This window comes from Aythya marila (genome assembly GCF_965140915.1).
Source record: "Aythya marila genome assembly, chromosome: 1".
Lineage (NCBI taxonomy): Eukaryota > Metazoa > Chordata > Aves > Anseriformes > Anatidae > Aythya > Aythya marila.
The window spans coordinates 92,089,700-92,109,483 of NC_139042.1; the positions used below are offsets into that span (position 1 = coordinate 92,089,700).

Below are 19,784 nucleotides of genomic sequence, written 5' to 3' on the forward strand. Positions count from 1 at the left end.
AGCTTTTAAGCTCATCTTATGAACAGCTCTTCTCCCACATTAACTGTATGAATCCTGATTAAGAAAAAGTTGAAGAAACTTACACCCATGGTATGCTTTTGATAAACATATGTGCTATGCTCAACAACTTAAAACTGATTTGCAGAGTCAACCTGGCTACAGAAAGCAGATGTTTCTGTTCATCCCTAGTACGTTGATCAGCCAGTTTAGAAACCCATATGGGAAACAACTGTGAAAGATCTAATAAAAGTTTACAGATAAAGGAGAAAAAAAAAAGGGGATGGGAACTCTTTCTCAGCTTTAACATAATAAAAAAATAACCTTTATAGGAAGAAACAACTGAGCGGAAAGTATAAGCACCAGTTGTGACATGAAATTAGGAAAAAGAGACAAACATGATGATTCTTTCAGAACTAAAATGAACAGTTTACACTTACCAGATTATCAGTTTCTGGATCTTCACAGAAAAAGGGTTTTCCTTCTTTCTCCTGTTTCCTTACAAAATTTTCAATATCTACATCAAAACTTGCAGAAGTTGTACCTTCTGAGCCTTGGGTAGATTGTTCACATTTTTCAAATAATAGTGCTAACAAGGGAAATAGTGGGTGCCTAGAATGAAAGTTAAAATAGATGAATAAGTATTTTTGCTTACGTACACTACTAAAAAGAGAGCTATCTAGCTTGCTTAAGGTAACAGCCACTCATACAAGAAACAGAGACAAATCTTGGAGGAGAAAGCACATGACATTACTGGCTACAGCAGAACGCGATGAGAGTTTGTTTTTCCGTTTTGACTTATCACACAACCTAGAGGCAAGTAAAGCAGTCAAGTAAGTCTGTTTAAACAAACAGAACCATCACAATCTAAAGAGCTGTGCCATGCTGTTTCATTTACTGTAACTGAGTGGCAAATTGAGATACATCAAATGCAGCACAGTAGAAATGGGGATTAAGACTTACAAGTAGGATGAATAGCGATTTAAGCTTATTTAAAGTCCAAAATGAATAAATAAATCATTTATTCTTCAACGTGGGTCTTATTTACACATCACAACTTCACAGAACTGGCAACAGCATGTATGCTGTACTTAGAGGCCTCCTATGAAATAGGTTAGAATGGCTCAGAGCAGAAGATGCTTTTGTCAGCACAAATCTGCAGATGAGTGGGTATGTCTTACTACTTTTTAACCTGCAAACTGGTAATAATTGTGTGTATAAAGCATTTAAAATGGAAGAAAAATGAAAGAATACTTAAATTCATCAGAACTGATTGTATTGCTCAGCACAGCACTTAACACTGGAAAAAATCTCAAATTATTATGTTTACACATCAACATTTAATTCAGTTTGAGTTAATTTCTGGACAATAGATTGTAATCCCTAAAGAAAAGGGAGTAAAGATTGACCTAATTACAATAAAATCCCACATTAAAAACAAAAACCACATCATAACAAACTCAACGGTCTGAATAGCTCGCTATATTGCACTTGCTCTTTAAAAGCAGCCAGCTTTAGAATATCGCTAAAACTATGCTGAAATAGAAAGAATTCCACAATAAAGGGAAGTTTTTTTTGGATAAATAATAACAGTGAAGTTAATGTGATCTCCTTCTTTCGCTGGATACTACTACTGAGACAGATAGCCAAGATATCATCTGATTTTAAGCTGCCTATACTATTAAAACAAACAAACAAACAAACAAAAAAAAACAAAACCACGAAAGAACGAAAAACCAAACCTCTCTTTAACCTTCAAAAGACAGAGCATGAGTCCATTACTACCTGTAAATGGCCTGCTTGTCTGCATCCATTGGCGTTTGAGATTCTACAGGGGCAGGACTCACCCCTTCTGCATCAGTTTCAGAGCAGTTGGGATCTTGTTCAGTTTTTAACTCTGTTACTACTTGCATCTGTAGAAAAAGGATAAATTATTTGTAGTTCTGTATGCTTGACATAAAATAAGTGTACTGTTTTCTAAGGAAATAGCAATGCAAAGGGCTACTAAATTGCCAGAAGGTTGGTATGACTTGGCAATTACACAAAAAGCCGCAGCAGTAACAAGAAAACTCTTTTAATCCTTGAGACTTTTTGATGGGTGGTGTAAAGGTCATTTCAAGTTTCAGCACTCAGCTCGAAACTGGAAATACAGATATTAGTAAATTGTTAAAGCATTTGTTTTCGAAGTGGTGATTTTTGAAGCAGGCTAGACTCCAGTGCTCCAAAAAATCTTACAAGGATGTCCACATAAAAAGCCTTTAGGATGGAAACAACAGGAAAGAAAAGCTTCTATGCTGAGAGTTCTTTTTTCTTTTTGTACTTTGTATCAGGATACAGGAGAAAAGAGATCCTGAAGTTTTTCTTACCAATTAAAATGCATGTTTTCTTAGAAAGCTAAAATATTGTCCTACCCATCTCTCAGTTATCAGGAGCATAACTTTCACCAAATTTATATATTGAGATAGTAAGTTATTTTAGGAACATCAAGCTTCTGGAAAAACAGTAGAAACTGCTGCTACAAATCCATTTAACAAAAACATTTCGGCAAATTTTGAGGGGGGGGCTAAGTACCTGCCATTCAGAAGTATTTTTAAAGATACTATCTGTCAGTTTATCTAAATGCAATTCACATATTCATACACAAATTTAGTCACCTCATGTAAAAGCTGTCAGTCTAAAGCAATAAATTTCCATGACATGGAAAAAAACCTGTCTGGATTGACGGTCAGCAAGTGAGTGGAGCAAGAAAAAACTGCAAAAAGGTAGAAAAAAGTAGAAAGACCTATGGAACTATTTAAAAGACTGAATAACTCCATAGTCCCCGTGACTGTGTGAAATACCTCCTCACATTACCATTATTGATCCCACCTGTGGGGTCAGCAACTGCTGAATTCCAGGCTGCTGTTCCATTAGCGGCGTGGCTGCAGTTGAACACCTGTCTTCCAGGGGACAGCTTTTCTGCTTCCCTATGGCTTTTTCCTGCCCCTTGCCTCCACCCTCCCCCTCTGTTAGCATCCACACGTTCAACTGTTAGTTTGCAAAGCCCCGATTGCCTCACCAGGTGTATTTCGGAGCACAGCACCACAATCTGCCACCACTGGACAAACAACGTACAGCCGCAGCTCCTACCCAGCCCATCCTGCTTTGCACCGGGTGGCTGGCAATGCCTTGGAGGCTCTTCCCAGGTGTTGGAAGTGGTTTTCCCCACCACCCCCAGTTAAATGTCTTTCAGAGTAAGTGGTGTCTTAAAGGGGAGTCATAGTCGTCCCGCCACAACCCAATGCCTCGGTTTTTTCCCTTTTGAGCACCGGCAGCTTCTGTACAAAACAAGAGGTCGCTGTGATCTTTTCCGCTGTAGCCCTAACAAGTTTTGTCTGGAGCAGAGATAGATGCTACTCTAGGTATCACCATGCAGTCAGATTTGACAGCTTTAAAAATGGACTCAAGACTGCAATCCTCTGCCCTCTTTCCCCCTTTGATATACGTACACGTCACAGGAACCCTCTGAGAGGGAGGGGAGCTGCCCTCCAGGAACTATCAGAGAATCTGACTCTGACACGACTTCATCTATTTCCACAGAAGGGAAGCAAAAGGCATTTACACCGCCCCAGCGAGGGCCTGAGAGAACTGAAAGGCGTGTGCTTTATTACCTGTCAGGGGCATGTTCATGCAAAATAGGAACCTGAGCAAACGACACAGTGTCCAACCCAGTGCAGCATCCTACCTCGTAAAAAGCTTCCTCAGCAGGCAGAGATGATTTTTAAGCCAGAATGCTGGCAAAAATGATGCAATTTAATGAACATATTTCTTGGCTAATGACAAGAAGGAGGAGCAAAAGAGGGGGTGACTCCTACATGTGATTATAAATGTTGAGCCACACATCTGCAGACTTTGAAGGTGGAGACTGTTTAGTTAGGGCTCTACCTTGCCAGGAAGAGGAAAGAAAGAACTCACTTCAAACTGTGAGCTATTTTCTGTGGGCCATTTCTACATTACAAAAGAAGCAGGCACCAAAATTACCTGCCTATATTGGTCACAGAGTTGAAAGCACAAAACAAATGGAAGGAAAATGATCTCTCCCAATCTGTTCTATATAAAACCACATCCTACTTTCACTGAAGTGACACAGAGTGCATGTATTTGCTGAGGGAATAAAGTAAAAGATGTAAGGCAGGTGAGAAGAGAAAGAAATTATAACTGCAATAAAAACAGCAGACAACTACAAAAAAAGCAATAATCTCAGACTGCATTCAGATAAACATTTTTCTTTTATAAGAGATGGAAAAAGTTGCCGTTTTTCTTCTGACTGTTCACCACTGTTGCCATCTGCTGACAGAAGTACTGGTATTTACTGCTTAGGGCTGACACACAGTAACGTAAAAATGGGTCTTCAGAGTACAGGCCACTGGCATGACTTGTCTCCAATTAACAGTATTTTAATTTAGTAATTCAAATCGTTGCAATACACAGCCTGTTGTACAAAAAAAGAAACATCATGTCCAGACATATCCTACTAGGCTTCCTAATTCTTGCTGTTAACAGAAATAAAAGACTGGTAGACCAATTCTTATTCATAACCTTCTTACAGTAACTGAAGTATTTTACCAGTTTTCAGTCTGCATTGTCATTGCTACAACTCAAACTAGCAAATAATAGCTATGCTAGATAACTAAATTTATAGATAGTTCTAGATAACCAGATTGTTCTATAGATAGTTCTAGATAACTAAATTTATACTTCATTGCTCAAGACCAAGATGCCTATGGCTGCCTAAATGTCATCTGACTATTGTAATTGCAGACACACAGGAACACCAAAGAATCGTGTACTCAAAATATTAAGGATACACACCTGACTTTCCTAAAAATAAGAACATTACAACACACAATCCAGAGCAGAATCAGAAGAAAACCCCCTTACCTATTCGTTCTTCCAGAAGTTAAGCGAAGTCACGCGAAGATCAACTTTTAATTGAAAGTTTTTAATAAAAGCGTTCAAATATTAAAGAATATTAGCTCATCACTGTAAAGATCTTGTTTTTACAAGTAACAGCAGGTACTGAAATAATGCCAAAGCAGGCATTAAAGTCACCACGTCCTTCTCTTGCTAACTGTATTAGTTCATGGAGAAAGAAAAACACACTTACCTGTTGTCCATCTTGATAGTTGTCTATACTTAATGTCTGTGTTGCCATCATGGTTAAGAATATGTTAATTATGTCAAATCATCATAAGTATGAACAACTATTCTTTAAAAAAGAAAAAAAGAAAAAGAAAAAAGTCCGTTACAAAAGTGACCATTGAATCCAGTTGCAAAAGATATAAAATACATTAAGAGTTATAACACCAAAATAAAAAAATCAGCGAGTCTATTGACAATGAAAGTTATGTGTATTTTCTCAGTGAAATGCCACACAGGAAATCACAACAAGCTTCATCACTAAAACACTCATTCTGTCATTTCAGATTTTAACATTAGATTTTTAATCAGAGGATGAGGTCCTGCTACATTCATAAAGTTCAGGTGAACTTTAGTTAAGCACTGCAAAAATAAATGCTAACTTATTGAAGGTAATACATAAAATATAGAAAGGAGCAAAGATTTATTTCTTTGTTCTGTAAAGGCTAACAAACACCACGTTGGCCCATAAGTGAAAAAAGTATTGAGACCAGCAGTGATGAAGCAAGTGTAGGAAGTGTTAAGGAATGCCAATTTACTCATGAGTATGAATCTTATGTTCTAAAATTAGGGCCCCAAATTGCTTTTGGAAAGCTAAGATTCAAATCACTTCTGAAATAAGCAATCTACTATCCAAGTCATGCAAGGCTCAGCAAAGGATGGAACAATACCTAACTATTTTTAAACAATTGGGCCTGTGAAGTTATATACTTTGAAAAGCAACTTAGGAATTCACGAGTCTCATTTTCATAGACATTTAATACTTTGGGAAATATTAATTTCAGTGAGATTTATGAAACAAATAAATGTATGCCTGTCATTCCCTCTAAGAATTAGTTGGAGCCTGGTAACTAGATGAGCTTAAAAAAAAGTCCATCAAACTATTATTTTACTTTCAATTTTCTTGTCAGATTAGCAGGCACTACAATACAAATTGCCCAATCCATTAAGCTGTTACCATTAAATATTACCATGGAGCTCAATTTTTCTTGACATGTAGGAGTCCTAATGTTTAGCTACTATGAAAATAGTCGTATTAAAAAAAAAAGTCAGAGCTCATGCTTTAAAATGATTACATCCAGGTATTCGTTCCAGGTTTCCTGCTCTCTTCTGTTTCTATCAGCACTGAGGAATGAGGTATTAGAATTCTGACCAGCCTAAGATCTGTACTGAGAACTATTTTCTTTGTAATGTGTTCAATCACTACAAATGACTAAACTGTTTTCAAATCATTCCTTAACCATTGCGTACTAGTACTATACAGGACCATTTTGAAGAGTAATTTTCACAGTTCTGGAAAGCTGTATCTCCTGCGGATAATAGCAGTCACGTGTAAAAGGTTTCGTTTAGGAAACACAGGACAAATTTCAAGATACCCTTCTTCGAGCTCGGTTCTGGCACAGGGTCATGGCATGGCTGAACAAGTTTCTGTCTGCAGACAACACGCACGTATCGCCTGAAGCAGCTTGCAGCCTTGTAGCTAAAAGGTATGCGGGGCTTTGGGAACTCCTGCGCTGGAGTATGTTTTTCTTCAGAATGCAGCTGACAGAAGAGAATAAAGACTGCATGCAGGGCTTTTCTAATAGCTTTAAGGCAAGTGTTGTCTGGTTGCGGTTTGGTGGCAACCAGCACCCTGTAGGAGCCAAGCTCTCTGAAGTGTTTTGGTTCGAGCAGCAGAGTCCCAAAACTTCCTGCCTGAAGTCGTGCCTCGACAAGCCAAAAGCCTCACATGGCGTTTGTGTGTGGTTGTAACATACACCAAACACACAGTATTCACACATGAAGTGAACTAACTCTAGCCCAAACGTTAATATTCTGTTTCTTTATACAAACAGCCCTGGGGAGGGATCCAAAATCTCTTCTGTCATGTGGCTTCACTGGTCTGTGCCTCATGACAAACACTTAGCTTATATTTATTAATAAAGACAAAAACCATCAACAGAACAAGATCCTCCATCCCCGTAATCCCAAATCTCACGCTGACACTAGCATGAAGAATACCTTTTAAGTTTTTACACAAGTGTTACAAAACCACACTTTCTCCTTAGACTTTTTTTTTTTTTTTTTACTAGCTATGAATCATTCCATGTTAAAGTTAAATCAGGTATTTAGGCTTAGGTATCTTTCCAAGAGAACTTTAAGGGAACACATTATAAGGGCTAAAACATCAGCCCTGAAAGCTTTTACATTACGTTTAAGTGTTTATTTTCTCAGAATTGATAGCTTACAACTAGGGCATTAATGATTGACTGTACTGACAAAGTAAAGAGGCACGTGCAAAATCCTGCTTTTCTTCCCCAAAAGGCACACGTTTCATTTCTGACTGAGATATCAGAAGCACACACCAGACTACCCTCAAAATCAAAACAGAGCATTTGAGCAGAGCACACTCATCAGTCAACAAGGAAACAGTAAACACAATTTGGTGATTATTTTAGAAGTGGTTTCACTCACAAAATGTCGTTGAAGAAATTGTCTGACTGTGGGAGAAAGGTAAGTTCTTAGAAATGAGGAAACAAGAAGAGGTAAAACAGTTGAAGAAGTGTACGCCTAGGATGCCTTAGATTGAGCAAAGAGGAGAGCTAATATTAATGACACAAAGAACACCACGAAGAGGGAAACAACAAAGATAACGCATCCGAAGAGGTGAAGACAATAGACAATGGCAAGAATTTCTGGACTGACCCCTCCTTCTAGATTTCCTGGAGGAAGAGACATTCCGCGTTTGGAAACAACTTCAGTCCACGCGAAGGATGGAAGAAAGAGGTGCTCAGCTTTGAGCTAGATGCACAGACTATTTCTCCAAACAGCCTCACTCTCTCCCAGTGGAATGGCTGGAAAGGATTCTACGTGGGTATATTCTTCATTTCCCATAAGAGCTTCCCCTCTGACTTATAATTACAGTAGAGGAAGATTAAGCTATTAGGCAAGATAGCAACTGATGAGATTTAGTGAAGACAACTACTGCAAATCAAGAAGAACAAATTGAGCTAATGACACACTTAAATTGAGGCAATTAACTGAGGAATTACTTTAGTTCACTAAAGAGAAACATCTCCTCATTATCCAGTAGTGGTTAGAAACAAACTGTGTTAGACTTCAAGAAAAAGAACTGAAAAGGTATTTACACATTTGGCTTTTATAACCTAATTTAGGATCCGGCACCCAGTTCCAGTTAGCAGATACACAGCCTCAGCAGATGTTCGTTCGGCAAGCAGCGATGCTAGATGAAGCTGGTATCACTCCCAGATGTTTATCACTGCCACCCTGCCAGAGCTAATTGCTTCCACAGCCCTACCCCTGAGCTCAGCGAGCACGTGAACGACGGCTGAGCCCTTCTACATAAAGTCAGCCAGGCTAGTTCGACCCACTGTTAAAGGTGGCTATGATGCAAACCAGCTGACTTTGTCTTAGGCACATTGCCGTGCACTCACACAACCCCTGCTCTTGGCTGACCTACGAGTGTGGTAATTTCTGGTTCATGTGTGGTGATTATCAACTCACAGCAGGACCATCTTTAACCAGCACGGCTATGCCGAACGCTATATGGCCTAAGGTATCTGAAGCAGGCCTAAGCACACATGACTCCTGGCCAGCTCAGCTTTAAAAATTCCAATTATTCTTCGTGAAAGAAATTGAGAGTAGAAGGAAAACAGTGCAGTTGTGTTACATTCAAAGAGTTACAGACAACAAAAATAGCCAGCGGCTGGGAGGGTCTGCCAGTCTGCTTCACGCAGAACAGAATTAACCTCATTTTATTTAGTTTGAAAACAAAACGCAAGGAAACGTTTCATGTAAACTGGAAGCTGACACATGAACTGCAACCAGAAACACCACTGACATCTGCGGGGAAAAGGAATTCGTGAAAGCATTTTGTTTCGCAAAACAAACTGAAAGGGAAACAATTCAAGCCTTTAAATAAAAACAAGCGCGGAGGTAAAACGTAGAGTAGAAAGGAAGCTAAATCGAGAGGGGTGATCATAATTAGAAATGTGCAGCCTGTGCAAGTTAAAGAGTGTCTAAGCAAAAAGATTAAAGGTGAGCTGAAACACGTACTCAAAGTGATTACTTCACGTCCATCACTCCTCACTTGCTCTACTTACCCCTTCATAATTAAGAGCACAGGGACCACCCAGTAACGTTAACAGAAGGTGCAAGTACGCTGTTGGAGTTCAGTAATATCATTTTTAACATATACAAGCTACAACAGATGTTTGTAAGAGATATAAATAGTTATGCTTCAGGGTATAAACCAGCCACTAACTGTCTGAAGGTTGTGAAGAAACTACCCAACTGACTTGTTAACACGTAATTGTTCCTTTTAATTTTCCCCTATATACGTCCTTTTGAAGTACTTCAGAGAGAAACGGGCGACGGGCAGAATCAGTATGGCTATTTGTTCCCTCATTCTTAACTTGAGCCCTGGCGTTTGCTGTGTAACACACCCCCTTATAATCAATTCAACAAAGTTAAAAAGAATCAAAACCTCAAGCCTGTTTGATGCACAAAAAGCATCTAGAACTGGCTTTGCTTGGCATCAAAATGCAGAGTGGTATCTGCTCCCATGGCACACCGCTTTCTAAAAGAGCTCAAAAGCCTGCTGGGAGAAAGCTGCTCACCCCTCTCCTTCCTTCAGCGGGCTGAAGACGCCATTATCTCATCCCGGCAGAGGGAATCCCACTGACGGACCAGGTGCAGGGCAGGAACCTAGGAACCAACAGAGAAAGGTTCAGGAGGAGACAACAACACGAAACATTCTTTCTGAGACTGATTATGATGAAAGAAAAGTTTACGTTTTTCTTCCACCGAAGGAAGAAGCAAACTGAGAGGCATTTTTCTTTGCAGTTTTTCTGCATTTTTAATAACCTGTATCACCCCTACTGTCCCACAGTACTGGGGACAGTAGCCCCTGATGGTATTACATTCGTTCTTCGTCTTTATCTTCGTCTTTGCTGATGCTCGTAACAGAAAGCTGTTTGGACTGCTGACTTGTTCTTGAATCTTCACTTGAATTCTTCACTCTCTGGTTCACTGTCTGTCTGCTTAGACTAGACAAGACACATCCCAAAATAAAACTACAAAATGCAAATAGGAACAACTCATCAGTGGTTTAAAGGAAGTTCTGCATAAAAATTCAGCATGAAGCCAAGAAAGGTCAAAGACTTTTTTTTTTCTCTTTCCCCCAGTGTAAGTCTCCTTCATAATCATGCTTTGATTTGACTGTGGAATGTATTCTAATGATGGCTACAATCAAGTAATCTGCTACGAGGTAAGCAGTAGCAGCATACGAAGGATCATGAGCCATCATTGGTACCGTATGTTCAGAGAAGGCAGGTTCTGCTACAGAATTAATCAACCACTTTAAAAAGCTTTCAAAAAATATCACTTAAAATTACTTTTATTTATTTTATTTCACATTGCATGACACATTAAAGCTACTTTACAGACTAGTAACAATTGTGCAAGCAAAGCAGCAAGGATAGCGAAAGCATTTACAAAACACAACTGCTGAAAAGCACTAAAGAAAGCCTGCAAAACTATCTCAGGGGAGGTTCCTGGCACTAACGTTGTACAAAGGCCAACCCAAACAATATGATGGCTAAAACACACAGCTGAGGTCTTGAGTTGGACTATCTCCCTTTCTCACAAAAAGTTCTCATGTTCCCAGTTTTGCCATCTGTATAAAACCTGTAACAAAGATAACGCCATTTTTGAAGGCGAGATGAAGTTGGTGTTTACATTTGAGAACCGGAATTTACCTGTGCGTAGTGTACAAGTAATGGTTTTTCAGGCGAGTTCACAGAAAAACAAAATGCTGAAGGCCAGCCAATACAGAGGCCATCTCGAGTACATGAAACCTCGCTCTGGAAGAGCTGGGAAGATACTCAGGGGAGCTATAAGGCAGCCTGTGATTTAGTCACTGGTTGGAGATCAACTACTGGGCTAGGAGTCTCAGTCCACGCTGGCGTACCCACTCATGAAGCCTCGAAGGGCAGATGAGGTGCTACTTCTCAACGCTTTCTCTAAAACTCTCAAAGACCTGTGTCCCCCAGGAATGGCCTTCTCTCATTTTTGGAGCTTCTCAACTCTGCCATGAGAAGACACCGCACCCCTTCTTCACACACTATCCACGTTCTGTCATTTTGATACTCGTTTTCACCTACCTCAACTTACAGGGCTACTTTCAAATACAGGACGTCTCACTATCCAGAGAGTCTTCTGAATGTAGGTCACTGCCAGATAAACGGGCATTATCCACGCCTTGTCTCTGCTCAGACTTAAAGGAGCACTTCACGTCGTCATTCTGAAGAGCCTGCTCTTCCTTCCGCTCAGAAACTACCGCAGCAATGAACCCCGTGCACCACTGCTGCCAGACTGCATCACTCAAGAAATAGAGCACGTACAAAGAAGAAACTGGCCCTTCCTGGCAAAGCCTGCAGCTGGTATCAGCAAGCCTCCCGACCACGTGTATGAGCAATCGAGGGCAGAAGGAAGGAAGTACTCAAGAAACACAGGCCCAGGTGGAAGATGCTACAGAGGAAGAGGTTTGGCTGAGGAGCCAGAGAACATTGCAGTCTTGATGCTTTCTTCCAAAAGACACTTGAGAGAGATTGAGACTACAGAGTCTACCCTAAAACATATCAGAGGAGAAAGTGATTGAGATCCGAGCTTGCTTGTTTTGTCCTCCCATCTGTCTCAGAGGAGGCAAGAACAGGGAGCAGATGTGGTGTTAAAGGCTGGGGACAATATCAAGGCACTGTGGGGCCTAAGCTTGGAATTACCACTGCCAGCGTGTCTTCTTCCTCTTACCCCTCTTGCAGACGAGCTCTGAAGTCCCGTTATCAAGGTGGAGAAGACAGTTAGCTACAACACCACAACAGATGGCTGCTTGCTTTGTCACTTGAAAACTGTATCACAGCTAAAGGTTTTTGTTCCGAGGTAAAATACGGCCTTGTTCACTCAAGCACAAACGAAGCCTCTGCTCAACCATGCTCATTTTGCATGGCAGGAAGAAACAAAGACCTGTGCATAGTCATATAGACAAATACATTAAGGGTGAGATACATTGATATGTTTATAGACTCAAATACTAATAATGAAGCAAAATGTGGAGTATAGATGACAACTTGCAGGCAGAAATTCATTCTAGCCCTGCTGCAATGGGTCTTTATCTCCATCAAGCTGCCTACAGAGAGATGGTTAGTAAAATTAAGACAACCAAACCAACGTGAAGTTGCTGCATGCAAGTTTATTAAAACTGCGCTTGACGAGAACGTGGGCCGCATTCAGGAGCAAGGTGGCTTTCATTTCCTCTGTCTTTTGTAGTTTCGCAGTGCGGTCATTATTTAGAAATACTGCACTTTCAGAAAGACGACGCTCCTGTTCAGGAATATAATACCAGCCTCGGGGAGTTGCACTACCCAGATACAGCTAACCAGTTATTACACAACAGCTCCTCTGTCAATTTCCCTGGGAGACGAGCCCTAAAAAAGCCCCCAAACCAATTTTCTGCTGCAGTAAAATGAGATTTACTTTGTGTCATTTTTTTCCCCTTGATTGTTTGGTGATGCAATGAAGTTATTTATGTATTAATCTGAATGAAGACGAGATTAAATTAAAAAGAATGCACCTTATACTTTAAGAAACTGAAAATTAAAAATAAATTAAAATTCACTGCTAAGGTGAATTTCTTCAGAAATACAAGCTGCAACCTATCATTAACCTCCCTGTGCATGCAGGATTTTGAATGTATGTACCGTGTAACACTGACTTCCTTCACCAGGACCACTCCAATACTGTATGTACTGCCTTCTTGTCCCGTTAATTCTCCACTGCATTCCTTTTTTCCAATCATCCCATGTGATAATTTAACAAGGCGTACAAAGAATCTGCATCAAAGGCTTTTATCTTCCAAGCATCACCACACACTGCCACTCAGCATGATAAACGACAAACCACCTCATGAAAAGACTTGTGTCCCTTTAGCAGTTCACACAAGTTGAGCAAACCCTGCTCCCTGAATTTTAAAGGGGTTCTGGAAATCCTCCCATTTGTAGGTACCAAATACAGAAACATACTGTATAAAAAAGTAGCACTCTTTTTTTTTTTTTCTGTAGTACAAGCTACAGTTGCATATGCAGTAACTGATAAAGTAGATATTAAGGATGTGTAAGGTAACAAATTTCTCAAGGCACAGCAATGGAAGCAGAATTCAGGGCAGCTGGGTCTTCAGCTCCTTAATTCTGCACATGTCCTTCGGGTCTGCACCAACTCATTTTTGGGGAAGCGCACACAATCATGGTTCATGTAATCGTCAGTTTGCCATAGTGCTTCTTTACAAGAAAGACGAGAAATCCTACTCCAATCTGGTCGTAAAAGACTGTCGTCTCAGCGTCCTAAGCATCCCGGCTCCAGGTAGCTCTTGGCATTGCAGAAAGTAATCCTCATGGTCATGAAAACTTCATTCTTCCAAGCATTAAGACTCAAATTCAAGAAACTTCCTGCGGCATCTCAGTTTCTCCTACCCATTTCACACTGTAATTCAATGCTGCTTTATTAGCTCCATAAAGAAGTAGTAAGGAATTAAGGGGACTGGAAGGAAATTTTGGTAAAAGGAAAGCCAAATGTGGGGGAAAGGAAACCTTCCTTCTCTAATTGCTCCAAGACTCCTGTGGGATTAAGAGGAGGAGGGAGCAAAAGCGTTTCCCATCACTCCCTCATTCATTCCCACTACCCACACGGTAAAAGACGATTCCTTTAGCTCTTTCCCCCCTGCATTCTTAACGCTGCAGACTGAAGGACGTTATGGTCCTTGTTTGTGAATCCCGGCACGCACATCATGATGCCGCATACCTAGCTACTTATTACAGGGCAGAGAAGAATTATTTTGTCCCTCAAGATTTACCCAAGACGCTGTCACTGTGACATTTCAGACCTCGCATCAAACAGGGCGCAGTGCCTGCCTTGCTGCTGTAGTGATGGGAGGACCGCGTTAGAAAGGCAACCACGAAATGCTTGAAGACCAGAGGACACGTAGCAGCAGTTGGGCAGCTGGAACTGCTTCTGGTACAACTTTCCTACTTAGCCGTATGAATTAAACTAAATGAATTACACCCAAGAACCGGGAGTCTGATTTTAATCAAGACTTGCATCAGCACCCAATAAGCTACGACTGAAATTGTGTTTTGTGTTTATAGTTATTTTCATAAAGGAGACCCAGAATAAGAACCCATCTCACTATGCCTTTATTGCTATTAATTACGCTTTACAACGTTAGCAGGACTTTCATAGAGGATGTCACTTCATGGGCATCTGTAAGTTTTCCAACATTCTTATTTACAAAACTAATAAAGTTTCTAATGATTCCTTCTGTAACAGACTAATCCCTAATGATACTGAAGTACAACCGAAGGAAGATGATGAGTTTTATTTAGCTAATAACTGCCTTTAAAATGGGCTTAAGATGTTGAATACGCAACAAGCCCCCCTCTACACATTTCAGGCATTTAAACACTTCGCGGAGACGCTCCGTGGTCAATGATTTTGTTTTTATGTCCTTGACAATTTCAAAACCAATAGTTTTCAGTGGACTTGTGAGCCTGTCAATGAACCAAGCATGAACTTGGACTAGCTGAGAATCTGAAGCAACAAAATCCCAGCCCGGCAGCTGCCAGATCTGGTTCCAATTGCTCAGCAACTTTTCCAGCACCTTTCCCTTTCCAACTCCAACGTTTGGCTCAACAACCCCACTTCACCACTGACTCGAAGCCCCGGAGCAAATCGCTGTTTTCTTTTCAAAGTGGCATTTATTTAAACAACAATTCTCCCTTTCCTGCTCCTCAGCAAACAGCGGAGCACAGCGAACCAGAGGCCATCAGTCTGACTGCCTCCTGCAAGGCAGATGCTCCCTGCTCCAGCCTCTCGTGCTGGAGGCTGCTGCCAGTGCCCCTCGTGCTCCCTGCCTCTCCCCCCCTGCCCCTTCTTCCTTCCCCATCAGGTCTCCTCTTTCCCACCTCTCGCCCTCTCATTCTCTCCGCTCTCACCATCTGTAGCTTTGCTCGCACCATCCTCTCCATGCTCCTGGGCTTACTGCTTTCCCACCAGGCTTCCATCTCTGTCCCCATCTCCCCGTGAATGCCAATCTTCATCAGTTCCGCTGCCACCTGAGCACCCCGGGGCCGAGGTGCAGCTGAAGGCAGACCACCCAGGATTGCACTTACCCAGCACCTACCGCTGCGGGAAGCATCACGCTCAACTACTTGGTCCAGACGACGACTGCACAGCCAGGTGATGCGCAGCAGACGGGACAACACTCACTTTACACAGAATATGCTGAGGATTTCATAAGCACTTGCCAAGCAATATACTTGAACCATTTTTTCAGAGCTTATACCTTGTTGAAGTTCCCCTAGGAGCAGCCACACGCACCCTGTCGACGCTCACACTCCTTCCCCTCACCCCTGCAGCGCTCAATACCAGAGCCCAAGTGCTGAGATGCTCTTAACTGAGCCAAACACACACTTTTTCTTCCTCTTTCAGTCACCGTATTTACTTTCTCCTGATGTCTTTTTCAAAACTGCTGAGTCATTTTAGCCTAAACTTTCCGGAATAACCCTGCTCAAATATACACATCATGGCAAATTTCAGTATGACTAAGAAATAAGCTACTGAAAACACCTTTAAAAACAATAAAAACCCCAAGTTGTCATGGCCCACAACACACACAGGTGGGACTAAAAGATGCGAATTACGTGAGCGGAGACAGCCCTGGACGTTTTTTAGCTATTAAACATACAGCACAGCGCACACGTTTTCATTCCCCTATTCTCTAGGCATGCACAAAGCTCCGCTTTCTGTCTTACAAACCTCTGTTTCTTTTGAACATGAAAGACTTGGAATTTATTTTTTTTCAGTACTAAAGTGTTATAATACCCTTTTTCCCATTGTTTTGTTTGCTATGCAGTTTGCAAAAAGCTAAGCAGGATGTGAACCATAGCCAGATTTCCGATTTTTTTTTAAAAAACAGATTTTCCCTCTGTACTTGAGAAAAAGCAGAGAATTTGAAAAGCACACAAGCAAAGTATAAATTGAAGTTTAGCGGTAAATAACTAAATAAATAAACAAAATTCCCCCATTCAGTACTCCGCAGTCTCCCTATTTGTCTGAACAGCAGGCTCAGGGGCAGTATGGGATTATCAGTCATTTACCTCTCATTTTCAAAAACCTCCATTTGACTGTTTTACATGTTTAAATGGCTTTCCTGTAGGGGAAAAAAAAAAAAAAAAAAAGAAAATAATAATAGTAAAAAAAAAGAGCAAAGAGCTCCTTTACGCATATATGTAGGGGAGGAAAAAAAAAAAAAGAAAAAAGAGAGAGACCATGGGCCTGTAATAGTTGCTGCATTAAAAACAAACGAGTGTGTTTGTATGAAGGCCGGTAAGTGAGTAGGTGAAGCCAAGCAGCCCCAAATTTTATTTCCAGTTCTAACACTGACTTCCTTTTCATCCTTCGATAACATACACAACCCAGTATCCCCATGCTGCTGGCACAGAACCCAAGTTGCTGCCCGTTACCAACTTCCTAAAAGCACGGCAATGCTCCAGCAACAAAAAGATTGGCATTTCCAGATTCTTGGCGTCTTTATTTTCTGCCCCGCTTCCAGCTCCACTTGTGCTACCACCACCACACAGTTGTGACACGAAACTGCCTGGCTGATCGGAGTGAAGAACCCGCTAACCAGCGTGAATATTTTAGCATTCGATTATCTCAGGCAGAGCTGTAATGAGCTGGGTAAAATGCTTTGGCAACATCTGGCAGCGAGCAAGCAAAGGAAAGCACTCTATCAGCAGCTTTTTTCCTTGCTCTCGGAAGCCTCTGCTTAGAAGAGCACTAAGTTGTTTTACATTTTGTACAGCACCGAGCTGTGGTAAAACAACCCCCCGAGAGACTTATCATTTGTAAACCTCCCAACTCTCTCAACAAGCGAGACCGAAGCAACCAGCTGCTGCTGCTGCAAGGCAGAAGTAGCATTTGCGGAATTTTAAATTTCGCACACAGACGCAAATGGATCCAGCCTCACTTACACCGAAATTAAAATATTAATCTGCTTTGTTTTGAACTTTCACGTGTGCCGGTTTTGCCGAGGCAGCATCAGGCTCCTGGAGCACGGAGCAATGCTCTGTCAGCCAAGCCAGCCTACACCTCTCTCCTCGCGGGATGGAAACACCACAGGAGAGGGTTTGCGGGCCGCTGGCTCCTGGCTGTCAGAGCAAGGCTTAGTAACAGCGAAAGAAAGAGTCGCTCTGTTCTGGGAAACTCGTCTGCTTCTCACACGCTTCTGAATTTGCTGTAGTAGCAAGCGGAATTGCTGTGACTTTCCTACAGCGCTGCACTTACAGGACGGGCTAAGGTGTGAGAACAATACAGGCCAAAAGCAAAACTCTGAAAAAGAAAGAAAGTGCAGCTTCCAGGGGGCACATCCACTGCGTAAGACTCGAGAATTTAGCTTGACCGCGTGCACTTCATTCGCCCAACTCTGCTCTTTTTAGTTGTGCTCAGGGAAGGCTGCAAGGACTTAAGTTTTAACACGTTACTTCTAGATAGGAATACTTCAAGAGACAAGCCACGTCTTTGCTATGTTATCCACATTGAGGAATCATACGAATAAACTGTTACGTCTTTAATATAAAAGGCACGTCGACACGTTTTACATGCCAAAGTGAAATCTCCAAATACATACGTTTGGAAATATGTCTTATTTCCAAACTGTACCAGCAGCACACACAAAATAAAAACACTTGAAGGCTTTTCTTTTCCTCTTAGCACACAGGAAACGGCGAGGAGATAAAACTCCAGCCCAGCGAGGCAGTTTAACTGCACGGGGACCAGACGGGAGGCAGGTACAAGCCAGAGACGTTTATGTGGCTGGGGATACACAGACTAAAAAAAAAAATGTACTTCCCAAAATCACGCGGGTCGGTGACAATGAGCAGCGTCGGAGGGTTTTTGTGGAGGTGTTTTAATCGTAAAATGACAAGGAAAGGTGCAAGCAGGGCGCTGAGGAGAGACGTATAGATGGTATTGGTAATAAGCTGACAGGACGTGTGGGGAGAAATGGGGAATTGGTGGGTTTGGAGGGGAGGGAATTCAGAACTGGTGGTTTTGGGGTGTAAAGGAATTGGGAATTGGTGGTTTGGGGTATGAAGAAATTGGGAATTGGTGGTTTGGGGTGTAAAGAAATCGGGAATTGGTGGTTTTGGAGGTGAGGGGGTTGCTGGCTCGGGGCGGGTTAAACCCAGCGCCACACCGAGGGGCTCTCCGCACCCAACGGCACCCCCGTTCCTCCTTTTTCAAAAATTCAAACCCAACGCCCGCGGGGGCCGCCTCAGCGAGAGGGGCCCCCGATCCCGGCGGCGGCTTCCACCCCACGAACCCTCCTTTAACCCCCTCGGGTGGCGGTGGGGGGGGGCGAGGAGCTCCCCGCGGGGCTCCTTTAAGACTCCCCCCCCCTTACACTTCTTCCCCCGTGCGCGCTCCCTCGCGCGCCCCCGCCAGCGGGCGGCGGTTCCAGAAATTTCCTCGCTCCCCCCTCCCCTCTCTCATCCCCCCCCTCCCCCCCCCCCACCTCGGCGCGAGCCGCGGCGCGAGCGCCCCCCCCCCTCCCTCCCCTCCCCTCCCCCTCCCCCCTCCCTCCCCTCCGCCCGTGCCCGGCCGCGGCTCCCGCTGCTCCCCCCCCTCCCACCCCTCCCTCCCCTCCTCCTCCTCCTCCTCCTCCCGGTGCCGTGCAGCGGGAGCCGGAGCCCGAGCGGCGCCCGTGCGGGCGGGCGGGCGCGCAGGCGGCGGCGCGGTTGCCGCGCGTGTGTGCGTGTGTGTGTGGCTGGGCGCGGGTTTGAGTGACAGCGCTTACCTGGGTGCCAATCTTCGTCACACTGACAAGCGGCTGCAGCAATCGGGACCCGCACCGCCGCGCCGCGCGTCACCGCGCACAGCCGCGCCGGGCCAATGGCCGCCCGCGCCGAGGCCCCACGCCAGCGCGCCGCCGCGCCACGCCCCGGCGCTGCTCACCGCCCTGCGCGGGGGCGGGGCCGCCGGGCCCCTTCGTGAATATGCATGAAGGGGGGCGTGGTCGCGTCTTATGCCACGCCCTCCCCCCCCGCCCTCCGCTAGGGGAGGTGAAACCACTTCCTCGTTATGGGGGGGGGAGGGAGGTACCAAGGGGCTGAGCGCTGGGGGGGTATGGGGGGGACGCCTCGCCTCAGGGGGTGTCGGGCTGCCGCAACGGCCCCGGGGTGCCTCAACCCCGCTTTCAAGGCGCGAGTGGTCAGAGGAAGGAGGAAATTAAATTTTAGGAGACTGTTCCGCACCGACACAGGCGCAGTGGTGCCCACAAAGCACAGCAGCTACCCGCTCGCTCCCCTTCACGCTGGGACTGCCACAGCAGCTACCCGCTTATTCCCCTGCCCACTTACTCCCCTTCCTCTATTTCCCTTCTCCAAATCCCCTTTCCCAGTTCCAACCAAAACCCAGTCTCCTTCCCCAATTCCACTTCAAACCTATTCCCCTTCCCCAATTCCTCGTCCCCAATTCCACCTCAAACCTCCTCCCCTTCC

The 19,784-nt window shown here is 43.4% G+C and overlaps 1 protein-coding gene across 7 annotated transcripts in view; it reads right to left on the bottom strand.

Annotated features, from left to right (window-relative positions):
• Nucleotides 1-19,194, bottom strand: part of PKNOX1 (PBX/knotted 1 homeobox 1) — a 44,292-nt gene extending 25,098 nt beyond the window's left edge. For 3 of the 7 annotated variants that reach the window (XR_014317677.1, XR_014317678.1, XM_082762541.1), the window contains exons 1-5: nt 19,082-19,194; nt 9,795-9,882; nt 5,144-5,245; nt 1,783-1,910; nt 438-609 (exon numbers count right to left, since the gene is read on the bottom strand). Coding sequence is in view for 5 of the 7 variants with exons in the window: in XM_082762541.1 (XP_082618667.1) it covers nt 438-609; nt 1,783-1,910; nt 5,144-5,194 (351 nt within the window). In the remaining 2 variants the exon portion in view is untranslated. Of the gene's footprint in view, nt 1-437; nt 610-1,782; nt 1,911-5,143; nt 5,246-6,551; nt 6,912-9,794; nt 9,883-10,097; nt 10,109-19,081 lie in introns of those variants that run through there. The other 4 variants (XM_082762542.1, XM_082762543.1, XM_082762544.1 and 1 more) reach the window with 4 other exon arrangements.
• Nucleotides 19,195-19,784: the final 590 nt, after the last annotated feature.